We start from the raw sequence: 27,723 nt of genomic DNA, 5'->3' as shown, positions 1-27,723 counted from the left end.
CTGAGCTCAATCTCTAAGAAAATCTCAGAGAAATCTCTCAAGAAAATCTTCACATATGAACTTGTCACAATCCAATTAAAAAATCAAATTTCTAAGAATCAGTGATTCACTCTATTCAGAAGCACAACAGTGCCTTTATAATAGGGCACTTATGACCTGTTTTGCATGTGCACAGAGTGCTTACGCTGTTGTGTCATTCAGTTCAGTGTGACGGCAATTTATACCGTGTTCTGAAAATGTAAAGAGCTTCATACAAGTCCCTTGGGCTATCACAGGCTGTGTTTCCAAAAGAGCTTTCTGTAAAGTATAAATTATTTTCATGTATCATTTTGCACATTCATATGCATGTGCCTTTTGTAGGATGTTTTCTTTTGATCACCAAAGCCCAAAATCCTTTGATTATTGCTTTCTTTGTACATGGCAGATTCATTATATTCCACCTTTGACTTAATAAGGGAGCTGAAATCCACTTTCAAGGCTGGGACAATTCTGGTGATTAAGCAGATTAAGTTTTTACTAAATACAAGTTTTGATATTTCATAGCCTCTCAGGATTCTGAGTCCTGTCCCATCCACACTTCCTATTTCTTTTAGTATCACAACCAGTTGAACTGAAAAATATCTGGAATTTATAGTTCTTATTTTTGGTTTGCTGAAGGAAGAAGCACAGTCACAGCTTTCCTTTATTTTAGGATCGGAAGATAGAAGAGCTTCGGCAATCTCTGAATAGGTACAAGAAAGTTCAAGACATGGTGATACTGGCTCAAGGTAAAAAAGGTATTGTACAATCAAAAGATATTAAACTCTGCTCTCATTTAAATTCTAGGTGCATTATGGTAGTGTTAGACTCTTAGGCTTCCTATCTTTGGAGGCATCTCTTAGGCAGAGAAAAGCCAATTCTTCAACTGTGAACTGGTAAATTGCATTTTTTGTCCAGGCAGCTGTTCGATTTACTAGCTGGTGGTAGTAACTATTATTGTCACATTGCTTATTTTCCCCTTGTAAAATGAGTTTTAATATGCTAAACTCTCAGGCTTTTTCCATAGCCTTCTGAAATGCCTTTCAGGACTGGCCACTACATCAGCTGCTAAAAATTGCTGTTCCCCTCCTGCATGTGTTCCTGGGGAGGGGCTGGTAGCTGAGCAGAGCAGTGCCTGAGCATTCATGTTCTTACAAGCCAAGCCAGCCACCACCCCAGTGGCTGCTCACCCTGGAATAGCAGTGCCCAAGAGCTACAGAAATGTCTGTGATAAAGTGGATGTGCTGCCAGGACTGTGTTGTGATGACACACCACATCTTTGGCATGTAATGAAGCCTTTGCACACCATCAAATGCAGCAGCTGTGGAACAGTTCTCCTCCCCTACTGCAGTAGGGATGAAGCTGGATTTTCCTGCCTTCTTTTTTCCACACACACCCCAAAAAAACCCTTCTCTGCTATCAGATAATGAGCTTAACTGTGGGGCTGAAATGGTCGCTGTAATATGTCACGTGTAATGGTCCATTCCATATGTTTCAAGACTGGTGGAGGTTTCCAGATCCAGGAGTTTCTGATCCTCAAGGGTGATATATGTTGAGGTGGTCATCAGTTTGATGTAAGGCTGGGAAAGCACATTATCACTGAGGGAAGAGGAAGGGTGGAGATGAGGGCAGAACACCCTGCTTGAGCATTGAAGAATGTGAATAGGAATTACTCTCTCATGGAGTGCTATGCTTTCAAAGACAGAAGGATGTTAAAAAAGGCATCAGAACTTTTTCTTGTCAGTGTCAGCATTCTGATATTGATGACAAGTGTGGAAATCCAAGCCTTTTGGTGGTACTGAAGCAGTTCAGGAGCAGCAAGTTCCTCATTGTGAGCAGAGAATGCCAGATGCTGATGCAGGCTACAGCATTTAACTGAGGCTCTCAATTAGTGGCAGTCTGCAAACAGTGTAGTCACCTAAAATCTGGTGTTAGACTTTTGTGCAGTAGGCTGCATTTTTTGTATGGGTAACTTGAAGAAACCATAAAGACCTCTGAAGATTCAGGCAGACTTTGACCCTTGGTCTTTCCCTAGTGAGTAAGAAAAAAAAAGTATTTAGTTGAAATTCCTGAGCATAGCACAGGAAATAACTGCTCCAAGCTTATTCAGTGTGTTGAAACAGATCTCACTAAATGCCCTGAGGGCATTTCCTGGGATTTTTGCTGTCAGATATATGTCCTCCCTCTGCTCTAGCCCTGCTGTGCTGTGGTGGTTGAACTGGGAAGTGACATTCAGCAATGACTTTCTTTTACCTGTTGTAGTCTGTCCTAAGAAAGAAATGAAGAATCCTTAGCCTCTTCCCTTTTTGGCCCATAAGTGAGCATGCTGGCTGCACCATGCATGGGAGTGAGGGTCATCATGTAACCGCAAGTAAAGCCTGCTTCTCTTCCTTCAGGCAAGGAAAGTGATGGTGAAGACTTCTTGAATTCGGGGTCTGTTTCCACAGCTTTATTGGACACACCAAGTCTGACTGACCCAGAGAAAAGCCCATCCCCAACCCCAGTCACAGCATCTCCAAGCCATGATGAATTTAACGTGAATATTCACGAAGAGGTATCCTTTTTTCTTCCTCATTTCATGCCATCACTCCTTAAAAACATTGCTTGTGCTGGATTCCTTTTGCAGATGCCAAAACTCAAGTTCCTGAAAAGATACTTTCTGGGTTGCACACTTTTCAGTAATGTGCCATATCCTTTTGAAGAATTTAGTTTTCTTGTGAAAGCTGCTCAGGAGTTTCATTTAGGTCCAGTTAAATTTATTTTTCTTAATCATCAAATGTGGTCAGGAGACAGCAAATAGGTGTATTTGTCAGGAGAATGGGCCCAAGCTACTTTTCCTATAGAACACAGGAATTACTTTTCATATCAAATGTTTTAGGAGCTGCATTTAATTTTTCAGGAACTCCAAGTAAACATGTTGGGACTTAATTAATATACCTTGTCGTGTTTAAAAGGATGCAATCACCATTACATCCTTTCAGTTAAATGATAAGTAGGTTGTGGTCCAATCTCTAAATTTTACAGTCGCATTTTCCAGTAGTAAAACCATAGATCTCTTAAAGCTCTGAGTCAGAGCAGGGATTTGACTTAATTAAACAGCAGAAATATAACATGAAGAAAACTAAATTAAGTGTTTAGAAGCTTTCTGGTATTCTCTGTGCAGCTGAGGACAGGCGTAAGCCTGCAAAGAGAGCTACCCTTCGTGGGGTCTGTGGTAGAGAGAGATTTAGCAGGCAATTTTGCAAGTCTTGTGAGATTTTTGTCTGTGCTGTAGCGTATCTGTGCAGTCATTCATGTTTCATCTTTGGTGCCATCTTCCAAGTTATTACTTGGAAGCAATCACTGTATTACAATAAAAATCACTGTATTACAATAAAGTAATTGCTTTTAAAAATCTTATTTCAGATCCTTCTTTTCATAATTTATCTGTTACTCTTTTTTAATTTATGACTGCTTAATTTCAGCTCAAACCAGTGTAACACATGTTCTTCATTCTTTCTAGAATTCCTTACAGATCCACACCAGTATTTTACAGATTTCAATCCCTTCTTTTTCATCAACATCAAAGAGCTCAGAAACTGTTGCAGAGAAACTGAAAACACAGCCTAGGCCAGATCCTGCAAGTGAAATGAGGTATTGTTGTTTCTATGTATTTTTCAATTGTAAATCCAATATTCTGGGGCATTTATTGAGAGTAAAATTCTGTCAGTTATTATGCCGACAAGTCATTAAGTCAGTTAAGCAAGGCTAGCATTCACTGGACTAGCTATAGCTAACTAAGCTTATGTTCATGAAGTACATTGATTAAATCTTTTTTAGTAAGCAAGTATTAGTTTGGTTGCTTTGCTTGTAGCAGCACTCTGACTCTATACCAGCTGCTTTGCAAGAAGTGAACAGAAGGAGAGAAAAACTGATCTCATATAACGAAGTACACAGATCATTATTTTTATCTAGGTTTACATCATCTAGGCCTGGCTGAGATAGTGTTGGCTGTGCTAGCACAGGTTCATTCCTGATGATTTGCATTCAGGCATTTTCTACAGTTGCTAAAGACTGATGTAAGGCACTGCCAAAACTGCAGCAAAAGGACTGTCCATCTCTAACCTTGAGCGTTACTGGAGCCCCAGGAGGAAACCCAAGTGGCACTTCAAAAGATCAGAGAAAGAGATATTATTGCTGCTGTCCTTTGCACAATGAAATGCAGAGATATTTCTTCACTCACTCATGAGAGCCCTGCCTGAGATTTTGAAAGCCAGATGAAATGTGTAGCCAGAGAGTGCCAGGGAGCCCAGGGTGGGAATGCATGGCTGTGCCTGATCTGTGGCACCTTTAGGCCCCCCCCACTGCTTGAACCCTGTGGCTGCCTCCTGGGTGAGAAGTGACCTTCAGCTTCCTCCAGTGTTTCTAAGCCTGCACCCTCCTTGCCCAGGTGAGGAAACCTGGTCCCTGTAGATGCGGACTGGCACTGCAGGAAGTACCAAAAAGTGCACTGGACTCACAGCTAGACAAAGGCTGTGCTAGGGTTTTTTCTTCTGGGTCCAAATCCTGGCTTTATCTGATTGAGTATCAAATACCAAGAATCCAAAGGCAAGGAAATCTTTTTGGGTTAAAACTGTCATCAATCTCATTGTGAAAAATAAGTGCAAGCACAAGTTGATGTGTGATTTTTCCAGCTCCAGTCAAGGAAAGCGCCCTAGGCAGTAGACCAGCTTTGCTTGGTTTCTGCTGTGCTGTGCCTCATGCAGCTCTAGCCATCACCAGCAGGGGATTTCATCTGTGTCCCATCTTGGGGAAAAAACAAACAAAGCACTAACCAGCAGCAAAATTCCCCATACTGAGCTGACTGAGAGGAAGGTGGGAACCTCCACTACTTGGTGCTGCTGCAAACCCTGCACAAGCTGTAACCTCAGCATTTATTTAAGCTAAATAGTGCAGTATTGTCATCAACTTACAATGCAAGTTGTCTTTTCTGGAACTCTTGAGCTCACCTTTGCCCTTTATCTTGGACGACATGATTTCGTGCAAGGTGTCCCTGCCCATGGCAGCGGTGGTCGAACTAGATGATCTTAAGGTCCTTTCCAATCCAAACCATTCTATGATTCTATGATCCTTTACAAGACTTGCCACTGTAGAGGAGAAGATTTGCAATGTGTTAGTACCATAACAGCTGAAATGAAAACAGGATTAAAGCAGGCTGGGATGATAGGTTTTCTGTATCAGCAAGGTATTTGGATGGGATCCCCAAATGCCTCGCTTTTTTAATACCTTTTTTTGTTTGCAGTGAAGGAAGATCAATAGGCTCTTCCCCAGAAACTCAGCTGTGTGACAGTCCAGTGTAAGTATCATAACCAAAAAAGTTTAGGGAACATATTTACTTGTGATTGTCAACTTGAACCCCCGTATCCCCACCCATTTTACATACACATGTAAATATAACAACCAATTGTAGCCAAGGTGATATTTAGTAGTGGTAGCTTTCTGCTCATGTCATGTCCTGTGTTTTCATGATCATTATTTTTCAAGGCTTCATTTGTGCACATGTGCAGTTAATCACTTTCACATTGTGAAGCATCTCTAATTTGTTTGTACACTGTCAATATACTTGGAAATTTGTTTTCTGTAGTACATGTGCATGTGATTTGCTTTTTTCTTTTGATAGTGGGGAAAGGAGATGGCTGACTACAATGAGAAAGTAGTTTTAGTTTCTGCCACATAGCCATGTTGCCTAGGGAAATCAGTGGGAATATGTATGAACTCAGTTGAGTCAAAGTGGTTTGTTAGTAAGGTGCTTAAGTCAACAGGGTTAGTCTGGTACACAGTGTGAGGCTCTGCAGCTGTTTTTATTTTGAGTGACTTAGTGCCACAACAGTATTCCCAGAGCCATATTCTACTCTCCCTGTGCTGGTATAAAGATAAATAACTTTGTATAAAATTCAGTGGAGTTACTCTTAATTTATACCTGGTTATGGGAAAAACTTCAGTGGTAACTTTCTTTTCAACCAGACTTAGATGTTTTAGACTGTAAATCCTACCAAAAGATGAGGGATATCTGGCCCAAAATGGAGAATGGAACCAAAGCTAACATGCTTGACTTAATATGCTTGGCTTCTTTAAGGTTTAAATTAGTCAGAAGCCTATTGCTAAAAATACTATTTTTCATAGCTTTTCTTTATATCACTTGCTTTTCCTGTGTAACTTTTGCTCGTGCTTCTAAAAATACAGTATTAAATAAGATGCCAAAAATATCCGAAGGTAGGCATCGTGTCACTGAAGCATTAGCAGCACTAATTGCGATGTGGAGGTTCTTACAGTATCTCATCATATTTGCATGGGCTCTGATTAGTGCATTGATTGCCTTAATTCAATTTTGGTTTTAGTATATCTCATCGTGTGTTATAATGCTTTCTTTAAAGCTGATTCCTGAAAAGTGTGTTTCTGTTTGCGAATTCAGTTCCAGTAACTTGGTTTTTATGTTGTTGTTTCAGAACTTCTTCGCTGCAGAAGTCCAGCAGTCTGAGCAGTTTGAGAAAAGAGATATCTGAAGCGGTTGGTTGGTCTCTTGCTTCCTCCCATCTCTTTAGAAAGAGGAGTGATATCTCTTGTGACAGTGACCCTGTGGACACCCTGTTGCCACCTTCTGAGAAACTCTGAGTCAGAGTAGGGCTCCTCATGTCACGTGTTAGCAGTGATCTCATGCATGTGACATTGTCCAGATTTCATTAAAGGAGAAAACCTGTTCATGAAAACACAGGAGCTTTTTTGATTTTTACTTGAGATATTTACTCAAGACTCTCTTGTGTTTTTCTTCAGATAATGAGGTTGGGGTTTTTTAGTTGATAGGCTTTTCTGATTTCATACAAGAAGAAAGTAAGTCCCACTACCACCTCCTGCCTCTGTTTAAAGCAAACAATTTTGGAAGGCTGTGTAAATTAATGCATGTAGAGTCTGGGATGGCTTACGTTTTAAGTGATCAGGAACACTTTGTAAGTCTGGTGATAGCTACAGTCTAGGTCTCTTGAAGAGATCAAAATCGGCTAGTCTCTAACAATGTTATCAAATCAGGGCAATTCCTGTGCTGTTTTTTGACAGCCTGATTTTTTTAAAGCTCCCGAGTTCCCTGATACCCAAGCCGCTGAGCTGTGCCTTACAGCTCAGGAAGGATGTTGACAGGACTGAAAATGTAACCAGAACTTGATGATGACAGCTGGAGTTCATGGGTTAGGGGTTTTTTTTTGTTCATTTGGACAGCCAAGGAGTGGAGGCTGTGGATGTTTTATCTGCTTGGCTTCTGCCCTGTCTTATTCCAGCTGTTCCCACTAGTGCCTTAACAGACTGCATGTCACTAATTAAGTACACAGCTAATCCTTTACAAAGTAAAGCAAGGCAACCATATTTTCATGTCAGCTCACTGACCTCAAAGAAAGCAAGAATTAATCTGTGTGAAATACAGCTCTGAAGAGATTTATTTTGGGAGGGGAAAAATAGGCAAGGAAGGGTATTACAGTCAGAATTTAACTCAGGCTAATGAATTGAATGCTGGTTATAAACCATGACATTTTAAATGTTTTTATTAATCTTTCCCAAACAGGACAGAGACTCTTCACAGAAGCCAACAGAGGTAATGTGTGTGCACGTTCATGCATGTACATGGAGAAGCACGCAGTGAGCAAGTGTTGAAAAGCTCAGTTTGTGAAATTGCGGCATGCAGTTCCAGAGGGGGAATAGCAGACCTGCAGACAAGATAGCGAGGAGTATATGATGGTTGTCACCATCCCTTCAGTGTCAGGCATATAGTGTCTCACACATTCTTGTCTTCTCACACATGGATTATCTTTCAGTCTGGTTGAGCATAAGGTTGCCATCTAAGCTAACGTTTCCCGCATGTATTCTACTAGATAACTAGCAAAGTTAACTCTTAAGTGTTTTACTGACCCTTTAATTACCTTTGATTAGTGTCTCTTTAAAAAACTTTGGCTTTACGGATTGTTTTCTGTTACTAGCAACTGTGGTCTGAAAAAGACTGTCATTGCAGAACAGTTACCCTGCAATTAGCACATGACCATAGTTTGCATGCAACAATTATTACCTATAAAAAGACCCAGGCAGAAATGACATACCTCTTGTAGGGTCAGTGCTGTATCAATTCAGCAAAAGCCAAAGGATAATATTTGGATTATGAATGGGTTTATGCCCTCCTTCTTTTAAAGAGATGGTTGAAGTGTGTCTGATGTCAGTCCTGGTATTTATACTGCCTGCTTGGACGTGGTCAATCAATCCATTAATTCTGAACTTGCAGAGCAGTGACAGACAAAAAGAGTTGCCTGGCACTTGGCAGAGAACCCCATATACTGTGGGGGTCTTCTCTCTTTCTTTTGTTTCCCACTGCCCCTACATCTAGCAGTGAGGGAGACAGAAACCCTAGAAAGCTGAAAAAGTTCAAAGCCTTCCAGAACTGTATTTTTACCTTGTCCATATTTGTAAGCCAACCTTGCAGAAACTGAGAAACATCTTTAAAAATACATGTTACTCTTAGGAAGTGGTGATAGTAATCTTGGCTCCTGAGCATATTGAAATGAAGTTCTTGTTTATGTTTTCCTTTATGGCTTTTACATTTTGTTTTCTTGTAATAAGAAACAAGAGGGACTCTCCAGAATATCTGTAGGCAGTCACTTCGCAGTCTTTCTCAAAAGACCTTTAGCAATTTCCTGATACTGAATCTTTTTTCCCTAACTTGAGCAGGTTAAACCTCCTGTGGAAGGTAATAATTTTGCAACCCTCCCTCCAAAGTCTCCTTCTCATGGTGGCACAGGCGATGAGGATAGTTTTGGTACCCGTAAAGCCAGATCTTCGTTTGGACGAGGCTTTTTCAAGATAAAAAATAACAAGAGGACTGCAAGTGCCCCCAATCTGGGTAGGTATCGTGCACCTGTGTGCAAATTCTGTGTATTTTGAACAATCTTAATAACCGCTGTAACTGTAAGAAGCCTTAGTCTCACTGTGACTTGGTGGCACTTTTCTCAGTAGAAGGCTTGGAAAATATCAAACAGGAGCAAAAAAACCCCTCACTGTTGTAATGAAGTGTTTGATCTGTTTCAGCCTTGCTGTGATATCTCTCCTGGGACCTTGTAGTGGATTGATGCTGTTTTGAAATGCTAGCTGTCTGGCAGTAGTTCACACATGGGATTTGTGGTCTTTTTCTTCTCCTGGCTACATCCTCAGTTTATCTTTCATTAGATTTTCAGATTTACAGAAATGAGGCAGCAGCCTCAGTTTTCATGTGTATTTAAGCAGCCTTGCAAAAGCGATGGTGACAACAGGAACAGGATTGACAAGTTATTCAAGTTCACCTGGAATGGAGGGGAGGTTGTTTTGATGTTGTCATTTGATGATATTTGCATTTAACAAAGAAATAAACGAAAGTGTTCTGCTTTATGCTGAAGTCATTGTTGCCACCAAATGAAAACCTACGTGCATTCACTACATGGCTATAGTAGTCTTTCGGCTGTTCCAGTTCAAGCATCGAGTCGGTGCATCAGATCTACTGCCATTCATGTAAAGTTTTTGGCTCTCTTGCACGAGATACAGGAATTTATCGCTATCTTTCAGAAGCCCAAAGGGGTATAGCTTCTGCTTTGTTGAGCAGACGAGTATCTTGCTCTTGCCTACTCAAAGGCAATTTTAGACTTTTGTTGGAAAGAAATAACATACCTGCACATTTATTATATGTTACCTGTATTTGCCTGTGACATAGCATGGAAACTTGCTAGCTTGCTTGGAATAGATGTACAGTCTATTCTGAGGGTTAGGCTCTCAGCTTTGGTTTATTTCATGTGTGCATTTGTGTAATTGTTTGTTTCATCCTGAAATTGTCTAACAAAGTGGAGTACTTGTGACTGTCATAAAGGATTGGAAGATGGGCCATCTAGATCAGGGTCCTGTAAATCTGAGTAAGTTATGTATGTTATCCACATTTCAGTGCTTCTGAAATCTGTAAAGCTGGTGTCCAGATACTTGCCACGTCATGAGAGCCCATGTGAGTCATATGCCCCATGTGTCATGGAGCAAGTGACCTCCCTGCACCAAAGTGACTGTGGCGCTCTTACCCTCTCCACCACAGAGCTCCACTGCATTTCTTTTTTGTGAGAGGGGGATTAACAGTGGATTGGTAATCCTAATCTCTGTGTGAATTCAGCATTGCGTGTGGCGCATGTGTCTCATGTACTCCCCTCCTTTTGTCTTGTATTTTGCCAATGTAAGTTTTGAACTGTGTTTTACCTTGTCCCTCTGCGTGTTCTCTCCCGTTGTGCTGCGTGTGGTTATGTGCGTTGTTTGGATATCTGAAGATCGCAGTCGAAGTGCAAGTGCACCTACTTTAGGTATAGTAGTCCTGCATGTCTACCTGTACCAGCGCTGTGTTGTGACTGCTGCTAACAGCTGGTTATGGCCACACACTTTTCAAACAAGAACTAGACACCAGAGCTCTGCATTGAAATTGTCCATTGCTAAAAGGAGTTTTCATGTAACATCTGCCCTCTGCTAAAAGTCAGCTGTGCCATTTCGTAGTAACTGCTACTAATGAGAGATTGCGGGTTAATTTGCAGAGACCTTTGCTGTAACTTTGAGCACAAAGTTACCCACAGACAAAGTAGTAGGTGAGAATCAGTGATGTCTAAGTACCAGAGGCACCTTTGTGCTCTCATCTCTCCTGGAGAGAGCTTAAAGGGTTGCGAAGCAGGGAATGAGGTATATTTCCCAGGTGTTCACTGTGGGGAGTGCTGGCGAGTAGGATACGTAATTCCTCTTCTAAGATGCAGTTATTTATTATATAATAAACAAATGAGAAATAATTAGGGCAAATGGGGATGGAGCCACTCACATAGGAAAAACCAGTCTAGTGATGTGAGTGTTCCCTGAGTGGTTATGGCAAGGGCAGGCAAGACTTGCAGGGTCCCGCCTTAGCAAGCAGAGCTGTGTCAGTCTGGGTTGTCATAGAGCCACACAGTGTGCCCCTTGCTGATGAAGAGACCGAGTGCTCTGGGCCTTCTTGGTTTCCCATGTGGCCCATTAAATGTTGAGTGTTCTGTGGGGTTGTATCAGTGTGTGAAAGGGAGTCAGGTACACGGAGCAAATATTGCAATACCCGCAAATCTCTGCTACTAATGCACCCAACCTTGTCCTAGTGTTCTCGCTCTAGAAAGCTGTTCAATTGCACTTTTTCTAAGCTAGCACTTTTTCTTCTACAAGTAGAACAAAAACCACACATACAAAAGCCTGGTTTGACATATTCAACAGTGATCAAACCAGAGCGCCCATAAATAATCTTGTATGCAACCTTGTTGTCTCACTGCAAGGTTGAGCATCTAAAGCATTAGTGGAAAATGGGACACCTTCAAATGTATTCTGACTGAATCATCTAAACTTTGCCAGCTGGCAAAGCCTGCAGTTTATTGCCATTTGTGGCGCGTTGTGGCTGCCTCAGTGTTAATTCTGTGGCTTGAGACCACGTGTCCCAGCAATATACACTCTACCTTGATTCACATAACTTGTTTGGTTTTCTCCTGGAAGCCTAGGAGTCCATTTCAAAACCAAATAATGGTCATCTAATCAAACAGCCATGTTAAAACATGGTAAAAATGGTTACAGGTCTGATTGTCAGCCTGCTGCAGGCTGCCTTGCCATAGCTGCTTCATCTGAACAGGCTCATGCTGTCACTGTTTCCCGGCAAGTAAATGGCATAAACTCCACATGGTAGTTTAATTCAGCTATCTGGCAGTTGCTGGCACATCTCTGCTTATGTAGCCTAGTAGATACTGCAGTTATTTTAAACGATCTTAAAATAATTTTCTTCTTTGTAAGTTTGGCTTTTGTGACAAGTTCCATTTTGGGGACAGGAGCCCTCAAGTTTGTTGTCATAGAAAACAACAGTTACAGATCAAAGATGTAATGTTTTTAGAGTGGGTGGTAATGTGTAGGGTCTCTAATTAGGCTTTATACATCACTCAGAAGATCAAGTTCAAAAAGAGCCTAAGTTCTATGATGTTTCTCTGCAGAGGAACAAAATATTCCACAATTTGCAGAAATGAGAGGAAAAGGGCCCTCCTGCTCCTGGGACAGGAGTTGTTTGTTGCTGGAATTTCCTGGATGGGGAACTTATGGAATACTGCAGGTTATTAGGAAAGATGCCTGCAGGGAAATTATTTATTTTTCTGTGCTTCTGGGGACTCCTGGTTTGGTTCCCTGCCATGGCACTGAATTATTTCTGGACATCCATGTGTGTTGGCTCTGTGAAAGAACTGTAAGAGCACTCCCTAAGAATAAACTTGGGACTTAATTCACTGATTGATTCACAAGGTGTTTTCTGCCTATCTTGGATGCAAGGCATTTAACTGGTGCAGAGCCCTGCCTTGGAGTGTTCCCAGTCATGCCCATGAAGGAGGAACACATGTTGATTCTCCTGGATTTTCCCATCCCTCTCTGGCCTATTTCCTTAACATGGTGGCTCTCAATAACTTTAGCAAGAGCTGTTCCTGAGCTCAGGAGTGTGTCTGTACAGTGCTTCTTGAGTGGGTCTTCATGGGGCTATTGTTTTCTGACAGCTGAGACGGAGAAGGGATCTGCAGATAACTTGGATCTGGCTGGCTTGCCTCCGTGCGCAAAAGAAGCAGATAGTCTACAGATGACACCACCTTCTCCGGATTCCAGGAAAAAGGCCAGGGGAATCAAGAGGTTATTTGGAAAGTAAGTAAAAGATGAGAAATTACTATTCTTCAGAGACAGGGGTTTGCACAAGGGTTTTCTGGGAACACATCTTCCCTTTTTCTCCTCTCCAGTGCATGGCTCCATGGTTTACTCTCTCAAGTGCAGGAGCCAGTATGGCATTTGACGGCAGGTAGAAGAATTGCTACAAACCCTGTGTGGAAGATCTTGACTACATTGGTAGCAGTAGTAGCAGCATACCTTTTCCTTAGCCAAATGTGAATACGCTTTCTTCCATTTAAACTAGACTCAAAAGAAGCCAGTCCACCACCTTCAACCCAGATGACATGTCTGAGACGGAGTTCAAAAGAGGAGGGACAAGAGCAACTGCAGGGCCACGACTGGGCTGGTCTCGAGACCTCGGGCAGTCTCACAAGTAAGACAAGTGGTGCAAAGCGTGCTGGTGCTTGCCTTCCCAGCAGCTACGATCAACCATGGGACCTAAAGGAGAAGCACAGTGATGAAATGAAATGTCTCCTCTCGTAACAGACAGAAACAGGCAGATCTAGGCTGTGTCCTCCTTTCAGAGATGATCTTTGTAGGCTTGAGGTTGTTTGCTGGGTGGTGGGGTCCTGCTGCAGAGTGGAGCCTTCCTTGCTCACAGCTTCAGAGTAGTACAGTTGTGAGGCCATCTGAAACAGGGCATGAGCCCTCACATGGCAATCACAGGTATTCCTCTGGTATGTTTTCTGGTGCATTTTGGGGGGTTAAAGGCTAATGTGGAAAATCATGGTCTCAATTCAGTGTTTTAGTTGTGCAAGGCAGCTAAGTGGTTGTTTTCAGTAGCATGTATAGACTGTGTTTATTGTGATAGTGGCAGGAGATCAGCAGCAGCCAGTACTTCATGGTGCTAACAGTTCAGAATCATAGAATAGAATACTAGAATGGTTTGGGTTGGAAGGGACCTTAAAGGTCACCTAGTTCCAACCCCCTGCCACAGACAGGGACACCTTCCACTAGACGAGGTTACTCAAAGCCCTACGCAACCTGTCTTTGAATAGAGACACCCTCTTCTTTGTGAGACTCGCAAAGAAGCTGACCACGATGCATGTTCTTCCCCAGAGACTGTCCCAGTTCCCGCAGAATACTAATATATTAGGCTTAGGTTTGGGGTTTATCATTATGTATGAGAATAGGAGATTTGAGACATGGGATTAATCAGTCTTTTTTTGGTAAAATCTTCTGTAGTGAGCTGGACATGCCATTCGCCAAGTGGACAAAGGAGCAGGTTTGCAACTGGCTCCAGGACCAAGGGCTAGGCTCTTACATAAGTAATGGCAGACACTGGATACTGTCTGGGCAAACACTTCTGCAAGCTTCTCAGCAGGATCTGGAAAAGGTGAGAAATGTTGGAATCCCAAAACCATTGCTATTTCTGTGCATGTAAATCATGTCTGTAAGGTGCACCCAGGAAAAATAAAGATAAAACAAGATGAGGTTTTAAAACATTGTCATCTGCAGTGATGCCAGATACTTCTCTTTTTAGTTGAATTACAATTCTCTGTAATTAAATGAATAATTAAATGTGATTTAACTTCATTAAGCATGGACATACCAGTTGGCTATGCCACCTTCTAAAAATATGCACATGAGAGTGCTTCATTATCATATAGGTTTGTAGCCTTGATTCATTAGCAGTCATGTATGGTGCAGTTATTTTATGCCTGTGTGAGAAGGGTGTAAAAAGCTGCTGGTTTGGTCTGGTTGTATTTTCTATCCATTTTACACAGAGGAATAAGGATTTGTTACACACAAGGTGATCAGTCTCTTTGTCTTAAATCGTTACAAAGTTGTCTTTTTTTCTAAAATTAGAAACAGGAGAAAAAATTGATTCAATTTATACTTTGAATCCGCAGTACTCACTAAACGTGTGAATTTTCAGCTTCTAAAAAAGTCACTCACCAAATAGCCTGTTTTCTCAGTCCGGCAGTGGGGTAATTCAGAGTCGTAGTTACAATACAGCTGGAGTAAGAAAAGTGTGATGTGCACATAGTGACGTGTAATGGTGTTATCAGAGGTAGCATTGACTAGCAAGCACTGATGGAAGTGTATATGGGATTGAAGAGGTCCTGGAATGGCTGCACTTGCAACTAAACCAAAGAAGGTGTTAATGCATTTGGAAGCATTAATTTTAGTGGACCTTCATATGCTCTTAACTAAATAAATCTCTTAACCTTACCTACCTAAGTGGGGGGGAAGGAAGTAGTCCCATCAAGCATTTTTCTGAATGCTAACATGGTCTATACTGTGGGATTTTTTTAACCTGGTATGAGAATATTATGGCCAATATTTTTGTGCAGTTTGGAATCCACCATATTTTGAAATCAGCCCACCACAGTGAGCAGGCTTCCCCTAGTGCTGAACATGTGCTAAATGGTGCTGATACTCAGCAAATAGAAAATACACCTGCCAAGTCACCAGCAAGTGCTGTGTGCAGTGTGACTCTGAAACCATTTATAATTAAGCAGAGGGAGAAATAAAATACAGTATTGTCTCTAGATTTGTTGTTTTCCTTCCATTCACAGGAGCTTGGGATAAAGCACCCATTGCATCGGAAGAAGCTTCAGCTTGCTCTGCAGGCACTTGGATCTGAAGAGGAAAACAATCACGGAAAATTGGATTACCACTGGGTTACCAGTAAGATTTTATTACATGCTGAATTAGCAGCTTAGGGATTCCTAATCATAGCTAAGTTGAGGCCCAAAGGATGAGAACTTGGCTACCACACTAATGTGTCTTTCTCTGCCTTAGGGTGGCTGGATGACATTGGCCTCCCGCAGTATAAGACCCAGTTTGATGAAGGAAAGGTGGATGGCCGAATGCTCCATTACATGAGTGTGGTAAGTACATTGCTTTGCTTCTTTCTGACATCTTATTCATGCTGTTAGTTTCACTCTGCTTTTATACACATGGGTGTACCTCCAGATAGCTCACTAAAGACCAGGTGAGACTAGAGAGACTCTGTTGTCACTGAGCCTATTGTTGCAACTGCAGAGATACTAAATTCACATAACGTCCTCCAGCCTCTCCGTCCCAGCCTTCACGTTCCTCCTGGACTCGACACTGGAACAGATTGACCATGGAAGGTATAGATGCCCCATCCCTGGCAGTGTTCAAGGCCAAGTTGGATGGGGCTTCGAGCAACCTGGTCTAGTGGAAGCCTAGGGGGCTAGGGGGCGTTGGAACTAGATGATCTTTTAAGGTCCCTTCCAACCCAAACCATTCTATGATTCTGTGAATGGTTCATTAATCAGGTCTTCAGATTTTCTGGATGATCACAGGGAGAATGCTGAGGAAGGTCAGAGTGTCAGAGGCATTGCTACTGCTACAAAGATAAGCCAGAATGCCATATTTTTCTGTGTGCTTCACTGCAGTGTTTAAAGGACCCCTTGAAACTGTAGTGGGTGTCCTGTGTTAAGCTAATGCTAATACCAGTAACCTATGGAAAACAGAAGGCCTCATCCTGCTACTCACCTGCAGGTATTTCCTATATTATTTCCAGCTTTAAAAATACTTTCTTCCAGTGGAAAAGCAAACATAGTAAGCAAGAGCCCAGACCCACATGTGAGAAATGGGCGATCTTATGCTGAACATTGCGTGTGACACTGATGTGCTCAGGCAGTGTTAGTAAGTACACAGAAGTGCAAATTCTGTGGTCACAGTTCATGCAGCTGGGCCTTTGCTGTTCAGGTTGTTATTAATTAATAGCAGCAGGTGGAATATTTTTCTTCAGTGAGCAAACATTCAGTCTACTTACCTACTCATGTGGGTGCTCAAGTGAAAAAAAACCCAAGCCATTTCCTTTGAAGAAGACTCTAGTTTTAGAGTCAACTTGTTTGAAAACAAGCTACATTTAATAGCTTTTGCATTATGTATTTCAAAATGCTTCGCACCAGCGTCAGCATCCCACTTTACTGCCGGTCAGGTAAAGCCAACCCAGCAGGTTTCCTTTGTGTAAGGTCTCAGGTAAGATGAGATAAGACCTTTTTTCTTCTCTGGAGACAGAAATGCAAACTGAGCATCGCTAATACTAATTCCTTCTGGATGACGAAGAAGAAATCAATCACACTCTTGTTCTTTCATAAGCTGTGCCATGGGCAGACTAAAAGTTACCTTTTTATGCCGTATTTGCATGTATTTTGTGTAGGCTTTGCAGTAGCACTGGGAGAAAGCCTAAGGTTGATCAATCTCATTCTCCTCCTGTAAGACAAGCACAGCACTGCTGAGGAACTGCAGCCACTGCCCAGGACTGACCTGCCTCACCTACCTGGCATGACTGCTGTTGAGTCCATTTTGGTCAAATGTTAAATATTCACTGCTTATGTAGTGGGGTTTGCGGTTTGTACGTTAGTACAAAATAGTAGAGCTCGGTCTTGTGTTAGGAGACATTACTACTACTGTATTAACTGAATGAGAATGCATGTGGGTGAAGATGCAGCATAGGCTGTAATGGAAGGGAACTTTTAGTATTAAACAGCCAGTCTTTCTTGTATTAAAAAAAGAAAGAGAAGTAGTAGGTTGACAGAGAAGGTCTGTAGTGTACATACCCTGACCAGATAGAGTCCAGTATTCATAACACGTAAGTAACACTAAAACATACTAAGCCAGGTTAGCCCTGACACAAGGGTGTATAAATGTATCAAAGTCAGCCAACTTGCATTGGTGGAGAATTGGACTTCTGAGACACTTCATGTGTGTGTAGTAGTGCCTGTGCATGGTAGGACCTACCATGACAGTGAGCTGGGGCAAAGGAGACTTAAAGTGAGCCTCTCTGCAGCCTGGGTATGGTCACCCTTTCCATCGGTCCGTCATTTGTGACAAACATTTATGAAAGATTTAGCATTTGCAGTTGTGGGAGACCAACCTGGCACACCTTCTTCTTCTTCTCTGTTTTCATTCTAACCATACAGAATGCCTCAATTTTCAGGGTAATTTATTGTTTTTGGTTAAACTTTTAGCTGGGCATTTGTGGTATTAATACTTTTGGCAGGATTAAATGCAGATGCCAGATGAGTCTGGTGCATTGTGTTTGGAAAGCTGTCCTGGTTCTAAATGAATGGCTGAGGGTGTGTCATCTTACTCTCTTCCCTTCTTGTTACCCCAGTTTCCCTACAGAGCTTTATACCCTATTGAGAGAACATCACCCAGGAGCTAGTACAGCTAGCTGTACTAGCTAGCTAGCTAGCTAACTAGGAACATGGGAAGCTTTTATTTTGGGACTGACATTAATCATGTGTGTCATATATTAAAATCTTAATCTAAAATTTATCAGTCAGATGTGCTTTTTTAAGCCAGGGTCTGAAGCACTCTCCTCCAACTGTATGCTGTTCCACCAATAAGTATGTTTATGTTTGATTCTCCTTCCTCTTCGACAGGATGACTTGCTGTCCTTGAAGGTTGTCAGTGTCCTCCACCACCTCAGCATCAAGAGAGCCATTCAGGTTTTGAGAATAAATAACTTTGAACCCAACTGCCTGCGCAGGAGGCCGTCTGATGAGGTACTGCCTTAAGATGAAGCTGTAAAGAGGAATCCTCTATGTTTTTATCCCCTCATGTTTCTAATTATTCTCTGATAATTGCTCTGCTCTGTCCTTCTGTTGCCTCCTTCCTATTTTGTTCTATTTCATTTTCACTTTCCTTTTTCTTATCTTGTTCTTCCAGTCTCATGCTCTGCCACTACTACCTGCAGCACCACTTACTTTCCTCCACCTGCCATGGTCCCAGACTCATGTTCCCCTTGCCAAATCTCCCGCTTCTCTTCTTAACCAACAGCTGGCTGTTTTGGCCTAGTCTCTGATATGTTGTCTGGAACATAAATCATCGTGAACTCAGTGCACTGTTCACTTAAGTCTTGTGTAACTCTGGAATATTAATGGTTGTGTCAAAATGTTCTGTGTAAAAGGGGGAGTTTGGCCCTCTTACCAGACAGGAGACTGCCATCAGTTTGTTTTGGAAGCTGGATAGAGCAATGGATGATGAGCAACCCAGACTCTTGGATATAGATTCATGATGTGTATCTGCAAGAAAAGCACAGCAGCTCATGGAGCTAGCTAAATTTTCAGTTCTATTGGTAGAAATTGCAAGTAGTCCTAGTGCACAACAGGTGATCAAATGATGTGAAGCATAATACAGACCTGTCCACTGTCCAGACCCATGGCCACATTGGTATTGCTTCAAGACAGCAATCCAGAAAGAGCTGGCTGTTTTTTTTTCTCAAGTGCAAGGTGGGCTTGTATTCATTAAGGGCAGGAGAGGTTTGTTTCAGTGAAGTCTGGGGCTGAGACAGCTGAGATGGGAAGTCTCCTTAACTGCCTGCTCCTCCTGTTTGCAGAATAACGTCACACCTTCCGAGGTCACCCAATGGACCAATCATCGCGTGATGGAGTGGTTGCGCTCTGTTGATCTGGCAGAGTATGCACCTAACCTACGGGGGAGCGGTGTGCATGGGGGACTGATGGTAAGGTTTTTTGGCTTGCTTGTTCAACTTTATTAAAAAAACACATGGCTGAGAATTGCAAGAGCAAAATTCTGTTATCTGTGCTGCACATACTTTATCTTCTTATCCTGCTTAATGAGAAGTCGCTATCAAGATTTAGTACCCTTTTTCTTAACGGTCATGGCTGTCTTGGGTAGAATTAGCATGGGCAGCAATGGGTTTGATTAGTGTGTTCTCCTCACAATTTAATTTGTATATGGTATTCTCCACCCTGTGTCCTACAGTGCTGTACACTGCTATTATGCTGTTAAACAGCCATCATCCTCCTTCTTAGATCTGGTCCTGGACCTGGATATGTTCTTATTTTGTGAGGAAGGCTTGTTACTTCTGTAAAATCTACAATTTGTGTCAAACCAGGATTGTTTCTAATTACCATCACAAACTCCAGACAAGACTTACACTTGCAGAAGTTTGTTGTGGTGATGAAGAGGAATATCCCTGCTCCAAACATTTTACATTTTACAAACATCTGTTTATTTTCCATGATTCCTCTAGCTATGTTTCCCCGAATTAAAGAGGACGGGGGTTAAACATTTTGCGACAGCTTCACACATTACATGAGCTAAGGGTGGATTCATCTGTTCCTTTCCTCTTACCTGCCAATTTTTTTTTCTATTTATAACTCAAGAAGGAAAGCCTGGAGGTAGCGTTTTATCAGTCCTTTAGTTAACACTCTTTTCTCACTCTTTGTTGTGTCTTACCTCTAATATACAAACAAAACCCACAAAGCAGTCTTAGGGATCGACCAAGATAGGCATGTCTGTTGATGTACCTGAGATCTCATCACACAGTACTGGCTTCAGTTGGTTTCTCTGTGATTTGATTAATAGGTTTTGGAGCCTCGTTTCAATGTAGAAACCATGGCACAGTTGCTGAACATCCCACCAAACAAAACGCTACTGAGACGGCACTTGGCGACTCATTTCAACCTCCTTATTGGTCAGGAGGCCCAGCAGCAGAAACGTGAAGCCATGGAGTCCCCAGACTATGTCCTCTTAACAGCCACTGCCAAAGTAAAGGTAAGTCAGTTGTTCTGGGTTGGTGCATGAGCTTCCAGGCAAGCATTTAGATCTCCATTGTGCTGGTTTTATCTGTGTTTGGAGGGCCATTCAGTAAAATGCGAGAAAAGGGGCTGGCTGCTAAGGAAAGATGCATGAAAGCAAAACTCAGCAGATCTGGGTTTGACACTTGCTTGACATTCATGTTTGACACATGAATGCACCACACCTCAGCCTCTCACATGCACAGACAAGAGGTAGTACTCTTATAGCTGTCCTTCTGTCTGTCCTGTAAGGTGTTTTAGAAGGGAGACTGTCTCTTACTATATATATGCTCATGGTTTAATGCAGTGGGATTCTGATCTCATTTGAGATCCTTACATGGTGTTGTCTTAACAATTGTAGAATGAGGGGACACATCTTGTTCTTTTAAGATGCATTTAGCATGAAATACAGCTATTTAGAAGATCTTTATTTATTAGAGTAGTGGGGTTTTGACCATTATTGAAACGCCAGTGCAGCAGTAAGAGATCTGTTAATTCTTTGCTGATTGTCTAACTTATTGTCAATTTTCTCTTCACTTGTAAGCCAAAGAAGCTTGCCTTCAGCAGTTTTGGAAGCCTGAGGAAGAAGAAGCAAGATGATGTGGAAGAGTATGTATGTCCTATGGAGCTGGGACGGGCATCTGGAAGTGGGTCAAAGAAGGGTTTTAAGCCTGGCCTGGATATCCGAGTATATGATGATGATGATTTGGACAGGCTGGAGCAGGTAAGCCAGTTCTAGCAGTCTGGAGTCCTTGACTGCGCTGTCAGGTTTAGTGGAAAACGTTGCTTTTCCCAGGGAGGCCTTCCTTTTGCTTTGGCCTATGAAGGTCCTGACTTCTTGCCAGTCACACACCATTACTAACAAAGTGTCTCTCAGCCCAGGGAGGTTCAAGCTGTGAATGCAGAGACTTTAGGACCTACTCTGGCATAACTGTTCTCTCCTGGTGGTGCACATGCCTCCCTTGCTCTGACCATTATTGCTGTAATCAAGCAGTTACATTATGTGCTGCACTTAATTGCCACTCTGTCATGGCATACAATGAATTTATTATTGATTCAGTATTCACTGGCTTTTTTTTTGTAGATGGAAGATTCAGAAGGAACAGTGAGGCAAATAGGAGTGTTTTCTGAAGGCATCAACAACCTGACAGTAAGGCTTAAAAGTGGGGTCTGTGGAATAAGAACTCTGTTCCTCTAAGATGGGTATAAACCCCTTGGCAGTCACTAGTATTAAATAGTGATACTATTTAATACAAATACACTAAGTACAACTTCTCTTTGCTGTTAGTGGCTCTGTCAAGCAGCTGAGTTTTGTGGTTTGGGGGCAGTTGCTTTGATCAATCTCAGTGCGTGGCAGGCCTTAGTCTTTGGCTAGCCTACTGGTCTCAGAGGGCTAAAATATATAAAGTACAGTGTAAATTATGGATATAGTGAAGCCTCATCAAACTCAGGGTTAGTTGAGGTTCTCTGGGTTTTGTACACAGATGGAGGGGAAAAGAAAACTTGGTGCTACCAGAAGATACTTGCCCATCTTGGCAGGAGGTTCCTCTGGCTGGTGGCCTGTGGTCGCCAGCTCTTCTCACAGAATCACCACCCTCTGGCAAGGGCAGAGGCCAGTGGTTTGCCCTTGGGTGGTGAGTTGCCAACTGAGGGTCGCAGCACATTTTCTGGGTGGAAGCCCTGCTACAAGCCTGTGCTCCCCGAGCCATTTGGGCCAGCAGGCAGCAGTGAGCTGGCTTTTCAGCAGCATAGGTGATAAATGACCTCAGCAGAGCAAAGTGGCTGGCTGATGGTGTTTGCTGCCAAGCACAGGACTGGACCATCCCAAGCACCTGATTTCAGTTGTGAGGGCCTTAACCTTGACTTTTCCCTCCTTTGCCTTCTAGCACATGTTGAAGGAAGATGAAATGTTTAAAGACTTTGCAACTCGCTCTCCTAGCACCAGTATAACGGATGAGGACTCTAACGTGTGACAGTAACCACCAGGCACTGGCAAAGGCTCACTTTCGTATGTGCAAGAAACGTCGTCATTATACATGACGGGCAGCAGATCATGTGCATTACATTGCTCTCGCTTCTGTTTCTTAGAAGTAACACTGGGGGCTGGAGAATTTAGGAAAACAAAAAGGTGCCTACTCTAAAGTTGCCATAAGAAACACCCTGACACTGGTGAATGGTAATTGTTTTTACTATATTTAATGTACAAACTGGTGATTATGTTTCAGAGTGTTGCATTGAATTTTATGTGGTATAATAGTGCTCCTTTTGCTTATTCATGGCCTTAGATAATACTTTATATTGTTTCAAAATAACAGAAGTTGTTAGGTAGAAGTATTGTGTCTGTAGATATCATGCACAAGCTTTTTCTAGGCTCACAGCTGAAAATAGGTGTTCCTGCTCTTTTTGTTCAGCACAAATGCCAGTTCTGCCCTTCCTACAGTATCCAATGTAGAATTTTAATCATCCATGCCCTGCATAAGCCCCCCGGTAGCTCTTGACTGTTGCTCTTATTTTTATACAGTTTTATAAAAAAAGAAAAAGGAAAAAAGAAGTATATGAAGTACATATAAAAGCAGAAATTTAGATTTTGTGAGAGAGAGTGATGGAAAGTTCGAGGTGTGGGGGAAGGGGAGAGAGAGGGTTGTAAAAAAAAAAAAAATTATGCCAGTTTGCATACCAGCTGGTTACTGGAAAAGGCAGGCTGACCTTTGGAACTGTTTTCTTTCATTGCTTTTTACTTAAGTGCACAGTTTAATGATCTTCCATTTGGGACGATGAAACAATTACAAACCAGGTTTCTTCTAGCAGTGACTCACGCAGGAGCTGCACATTTTAAAACATCTTCTTTCTTGTTCCCAGCAGCAGTAGTTAGAGCATCCAACAATGGTGATTAACACTTCTGTGCCATAAAAGTTTCCTCTGAGTTGAGAGTATTCGCTGCATATGGAAGAGATATTTCTGTGCTGTGACTAACGTAAAGATGGTGTAGTTGCAAAAAAGTATAAAGTTATATAGAGAAATGTATAGGAAATATATTATTTCAGAATATTAAACCTAAGGTGGGACTTTTTCTCCAAAATTCAGCTATCAAAATCATTTTACCTTCTCAAAGCACAGCTCCTCTGCTTTTGAAGATCATCAGATTTTAATAACTAAGCCAATGGAAATCTTTTGTCAGACTTTGGTGTTGCAAGGTGTCCTAGCCAAAAGCAAATGGCAAAAATGTAACTGTTTATTACAGTGGTCATTCGTACGGTGTTGAACGTTGCATGTATTTTAGCACAATGGCATGAAGCTTCTTTGCTTTGTAAGGGCAAAAAAAGTACATCTGGAATTGTTCCCTGCAGTGGTGTGTTGCTGTACCAAGCGTTTGTGGCTTGTTTCGTCGCTCTCCTTGCTGGAGGTGAGACTGTTCCCAACACATTGCTGACATGGTGCAAGGAGTGTTAGATCTGTGCTGACTTTGTGGGTGTTTATGAAACACTATTACCAAAGCTAGGAGAAGAAGAAAGGTTCTTACAGGGTTCATGGTTCAAGGGCTTCCAGGGAGCTCCCATCATAGATTGGGGTAGATTGGAGACACACTCTAGCATTGTATTATTGTAATTTGATAAGCTGTTGCCAGCCTGGTTCTTTGAAGGATGTGCAGCATAGGCTATTATTTATGTAGCAAGATGAAAAACTTGATGTGGACCAGTTGTGTTACACATAATATCAAGCGCTGCCATTTTCTCTTTAGTTATTGGAGCCAGGCAAACAATCCATAATGTATATGTAAAATAGTTTGTGCTGCTTAACACTTATCTACAAACAGATCCCAACTGAAGCTTTATTCAGTATTCCTGATGAATTCCTGTCTGTAAATAATTTGCTGACTGTTGTTTATTCCTCTGCAGTCTTGGGGGTGTTTGAGCTATTTTATTCAGGCAGAAATACCCCATTGTGGACCGCCTGCTCTCAGCTTTAGGGTGCAGATGCTTGGGATGGGAATTCAGGGCTCGCTTTCTGTGAATACTCTGTAATGTGGTCATTACTCACATATAAGTTGAGCTTAAGACCCTGCTCTCCCACATGCCGCAGAAGCACTGGGAAGGCATGGTGCAGGCCTCTGAGCTAAAGTATTCCTCCAGATTCGACCTCACTAGTGAATATGACTGGATATTCACAGGAAAAAATAAGGGGACCCAGTGACACAATATTATGTGCTGAAATAGGCACAAATAGTCTCTGGTTTCTCTTCAGTCCAGTGCTAGCCTGTCAACAAAGGCAGATGATGGTTTAAGTAAGTCCAGTGTAAGTAGCATACTGCTCCCAACAACCCCATTCTTGCATTCACCAGTTGGAAGTCAGGTCATCGCTTCAAAGCTGCCTGGCCTCTGAACCTTGGTTATTTTATGGGCCTGGAATATGACAGCAAGTGATCAAGTCGGGAAGTTTATATGTGCATGTGCACACAATGATACTGTCGGGGTATTTAAATTTGTGTGTGTGTTTGAAGAGGGCAACGTAACTATTGTGTATTGCCACGTAAAATCCAATAAAGTCTGTGGAAAATGCCAAGTGTTTCTGGAAGCTGGTTCCTTTTTTTAATATAATACCCTTTTTTCCCATTTTATTTTCATAGGAAGCTTGTTCTGTTGTATTTAAAAGATACAGGAAGGAAGAGGGGCAAAATTGCACATTTTTTGTGGATTCAGTTTGATTGTCGATAGTGCCTGCAGAAGGATTCAGCTAACAGCTAAGAAATCAGCTACCCTCAGTCTTTTTACTTATTTCTGGAATCCAGATTTGAACCATCTTGGGTTGTTTGCTATGGCGTGATGAGGAAGCACTTCCTTGTTGCTTGGTGTGTACTCTTCAGGGAGTCCTCACAGGGTGCCAAAGGAAAGACCAGCTCTGGCCCTTCTACCTGTGTAGAGCTACTGTCTCTCTGGTCCCAGGTGTCATTCCTGTCCCTGTGCCCTCACAGCCCTCATCAGTCATGGGAGTTCCAGCTACTGCATTGTGTTGCTGGGGTGAAGGTATGAATAATGGTCAAGGTTTTACCCAGCATAGCCTAGATAACAGACCAGAAAATGCAGGATCCCTATCTTGTGACCTTAATTTCTGTGCTTTTGTTAATCAGCAGATGAACATTTCATTGGGAACACTGAGGATAAACACTTCGAAAGCTAGACTATAACAAACTGTTGTTGTCTGGCTTTTTACAGTAATGAGGAAAAGACAGATGTGTATCCATCAAGAGCCTATGGAAATTAAACCCAGCTTTTTTTCTGTTTGGTTAAATTACATACACACCTCCAAAACTGAGGACTTCTACAGGGCAGCCTGTTCCAGTGCTCTGCCACCCTCAACATAAAGTTCTTCCTCACGCTGAGGTGAAACCTCTCATGTTTCAGTTTATGGCCATTGCTCCATATGCACTGCCAGGGTACAAGTGTAGCAGCAGTTAATACTGGGATACAGGCAACAGCCCATCAGAAAAGACCGCTGTGTCATTTCAAGCACCTGGTAGAAGTCCTCAGGTTTGGATGCATATGTTTCTTGGGGTGATTAAAAGAAAAAGGTTGTTTCATGTCCAGGAAACACCCAGTGCCAATCAAATGACTTCTCTTTAATAGTCCTAGAAAGAGATCAAAGGCGATAAGATCAGTCTGAAATGAGATGATAGATAGCATCAGCTAAAGGAATGGTGCCAGAATTAACAACAAGGAAACAAGCAAAGATGAATTCAGTAGGTGTGAAAGCCACTGGGCCTGTCGGGCTGGTTGCTGTTCAGTCAGCTGCAGAGGACTGAAGAGCTGCAGAGGAGGAAGCCTGTGTGCCCTGCAGAACAGCAGCGGGTTCACAGGGCTCAGCTCTGCCACTGCCATGACCTTCAGCTGGAGGGTGGCAGGTAACCATTGCATGCTCAATAAGTCTGGCTGAACCCAGTGCCACCATAGCCTTTGATGGAATAAGAAGGGACTTCCACAAGGTTGCCTGCCTGCGGAAATGACCTACATAGAAAATGGGCCAGAAGGTCTCACAGGAGGACAACCAGCAAAACAAGGCTGAAACTCATCATCTGTGGAGTCTTCAGCCGAGGTGTGGTCCATGTATCCCAAAGGCTGAAGAACTACCTTGGATCCCCAGAGCAAATTCCAGCCAGCCACAAACATGCTGAGTGAGGTCTTTGGTCAACTTCATCAGCTTCTGCCTGAAAAAGGGAGTGGAGGAATGTATCATGACCAGCATAACGACCAAGCAGCAGTCCTCCCTGTTTGGGGTGGACTGGATCTGGACCCTGTCTGGAGTTGACAAGCAAACCAAACTCCAACTTGCCATGCAGGCTTTACAGCTGGCTGAGCTTTTCCATAGCTGAGGTGGTGGAGGATTGCTGCCGGGAAGCTGCACTGGCAGATGAGCGCTTCCAGAACAGGAGCAGGTTTGAGAAGCTGGTGGAGTTCTGCCGCCTGCTGGGACGGGCCTGCCTGGGCTTGCATCGTATTCGGTGTGCCAGGGAAGAAGCCCAAGGACACCCGAGGAGTCATGCTTAGCATTGCCAAGGAGGAGCAAAACTACCGCCTGTTGGGCAGGGATGCACTATGGCAATTTGGCACCAGTGCTGACGGCTTCCTGGCCACAAAAGACATGTTGGAAAACTGCCTTGGCACAAAAACTGGACTGAAGGAGGTGGGCAGCATGTACATAAGCCTCCTGTAAACCACTGGGTACAGCAGTGGCACTGCACCCCGGCACCAGAGGCTGCGTGGGGCTCAGCGCTGCCTCTGGCTTTTCTTCTCACACAACATTCCCTCCACCCCCTTAATTCCCACCTTCCCCTCCAGCCGTCACATTCCCGTGGCTCCTGCAGGAGCCAAGCTGAGTCAGTCTCTCCAGGTTTAAAACAACAGGACTCACCTGCCAGAAAAATGTGTTTATAGAAGGCGCGTCATTTTTCCAGGGCATTTTGTTCACCAGACTTTAAGTGTTGGCTGGGGCCGGTGAAAGCTTTATCACCCTAAGCCTTCGGGTGGTCATGGTAGAGCTGACTCACAGCCTTTGGTGCCTCTGTGGCAAGTGTTTTTCCGTAACAGGAGGTTGAGTCTGTGATAAAATGGAATGGTCAAGATTTGCACCTAGCTTGAAGGACAATATCAGAGCTCAGAAATGCTGGTTTGGAGGCGTGAGCTGGTTCCCAACTAAGAGGTAAAAGCCCTTCCTCTTAGAAATGGCTAAAAAGGGCTGTATGAGAAACCTATTACTTGCCCCTTAATAGTAGATCAGTGCCAGGCTGTGGAGGGCTTCAGCATTGTGACTGAAAGGCAAGGGCAGGGTCAGTCCCAGCTGCAAGGCCTGTTCCTGCTGAGTGGCTGTGTGAGGGCAAGGAGTGGCTGAAGGCAGCGGCAGGTGCTAAAGTTGGCTAAAA

General features: G+C 42.8%; 2 protein-coding genes across 12 annotated transcripts in view; both read left to right on the top strand.

Moving 5' to 3' along the window:
• Window positions 1–24,872, top strand: part of PPFIBP1 (PPFIA binding protein 1) — a 115,478-nt gene extending 90,606 nt beyond the window's left edge. For 6 of the 11 annotated variants that reach the window (XM_065673573.1, XM_065673609.1, XM_065673545.1 and 3 more), the window contains 19 exons: window positions 692–776; window positions 2,415–2,572; window positions 3,521–3,651; window positions 5,300–5,353; window positions 6,504–6,564; window positions 7,607–7,636; window positions 8,758–8,929; window positions 10,362–10,394; window positions 12,615–12,756; window positions 13,022–13,150; window positions 13,963–14,113; window positions 15,300–15,411; window positions 15,526–15,614; window positions 18,150–18,272; window positions 19,106–19,231; window positions 20,101–20,289; window positions 20,857–21,036; window positions 21,397–21,462; window positions 22,199–24,872. In XM_065673573.1, coding sequence (XP_065529645.1) covers window positions 692–776; window positions 2,415–2,572; window positions 3,521–3,651; window positions 5,300–5,353; window positions 6,504–6,564; window positions 7,607–7,636; window positions 8,758–8,929; window positions 10,362–10,394; window positions 12,615–12,756; window positions 13,022–13,150; window positions 13,963–14,113; window positions 15,300–15,411; window positions 15,526–15,614; window positions 18,150–18,272; window positions 19,106–19,231; window positions 20,101–20,289; window positions 20,857–21,036; window positions 21,397–21,462; window positions 22,199–22,285 — 2,118 coding nt within the window. In that variant the 3' untranslated portion in view covers window positions 22,286–24,872. The remainder of the gene's footprint in view (window positions 1–691; window positions 777–2,414; window positions 2,573–3,520; window positions 3,652–5,299; window positions 5,354–6,503; window positions 6,565–7,606; window positions 7,637–8,757; window positions 8,930–10,361; window positions 10,395–12,614; window positions 12,757–13,021; window positions 13,151–13,962; window positions 14,114–15,299; window positions 15,412–15,525; window positions 15,615–18,149; window positions 18,273–19,105; window positions 19,232–20,100; window positions 20,290–20,856; window positions 21,037–21,396; window positions 21,463–22,198) is intronic. The other 5 variants (XM_065673619.1, XM_065673593.1, XM_065673629.1 and 2 more) reach the window with 3 other exon arrangements.
• On the top strand, window positions 24,384–27,017 carry REP15 (RAB15 effector protein). The gene is given in 6 exon segments (XM_065664055.1): window positions 24,384–24,430; window positions 26,320–26,439; window positions 26,441–26,488; window positions 26,490–26,663; window positions 26,665–26,793; window positions 26,795–27,017. Coding segments are annotated over 6 exon segments (741 nt in total).
• Window positions 27,018–27,723: the final 706 nt, after the last annotated feature.

This window comes from Lathamus discolor, chromosome 1, assembly GCF_037157495.1.
Source record: "Lathamus discolor isolate bLatDis1 chromosome 1, bLatDis1.hap1, whole genome shotgun sequence".
NCBI lineage: Eukaryota > Metazoa > Chordata > Aves > Psittaciformes > Psittacidae > Lathamus > Lathamus discolor.
This window is presented reverse-complemented; position numbering and strand designations above follow the sequence as displayed.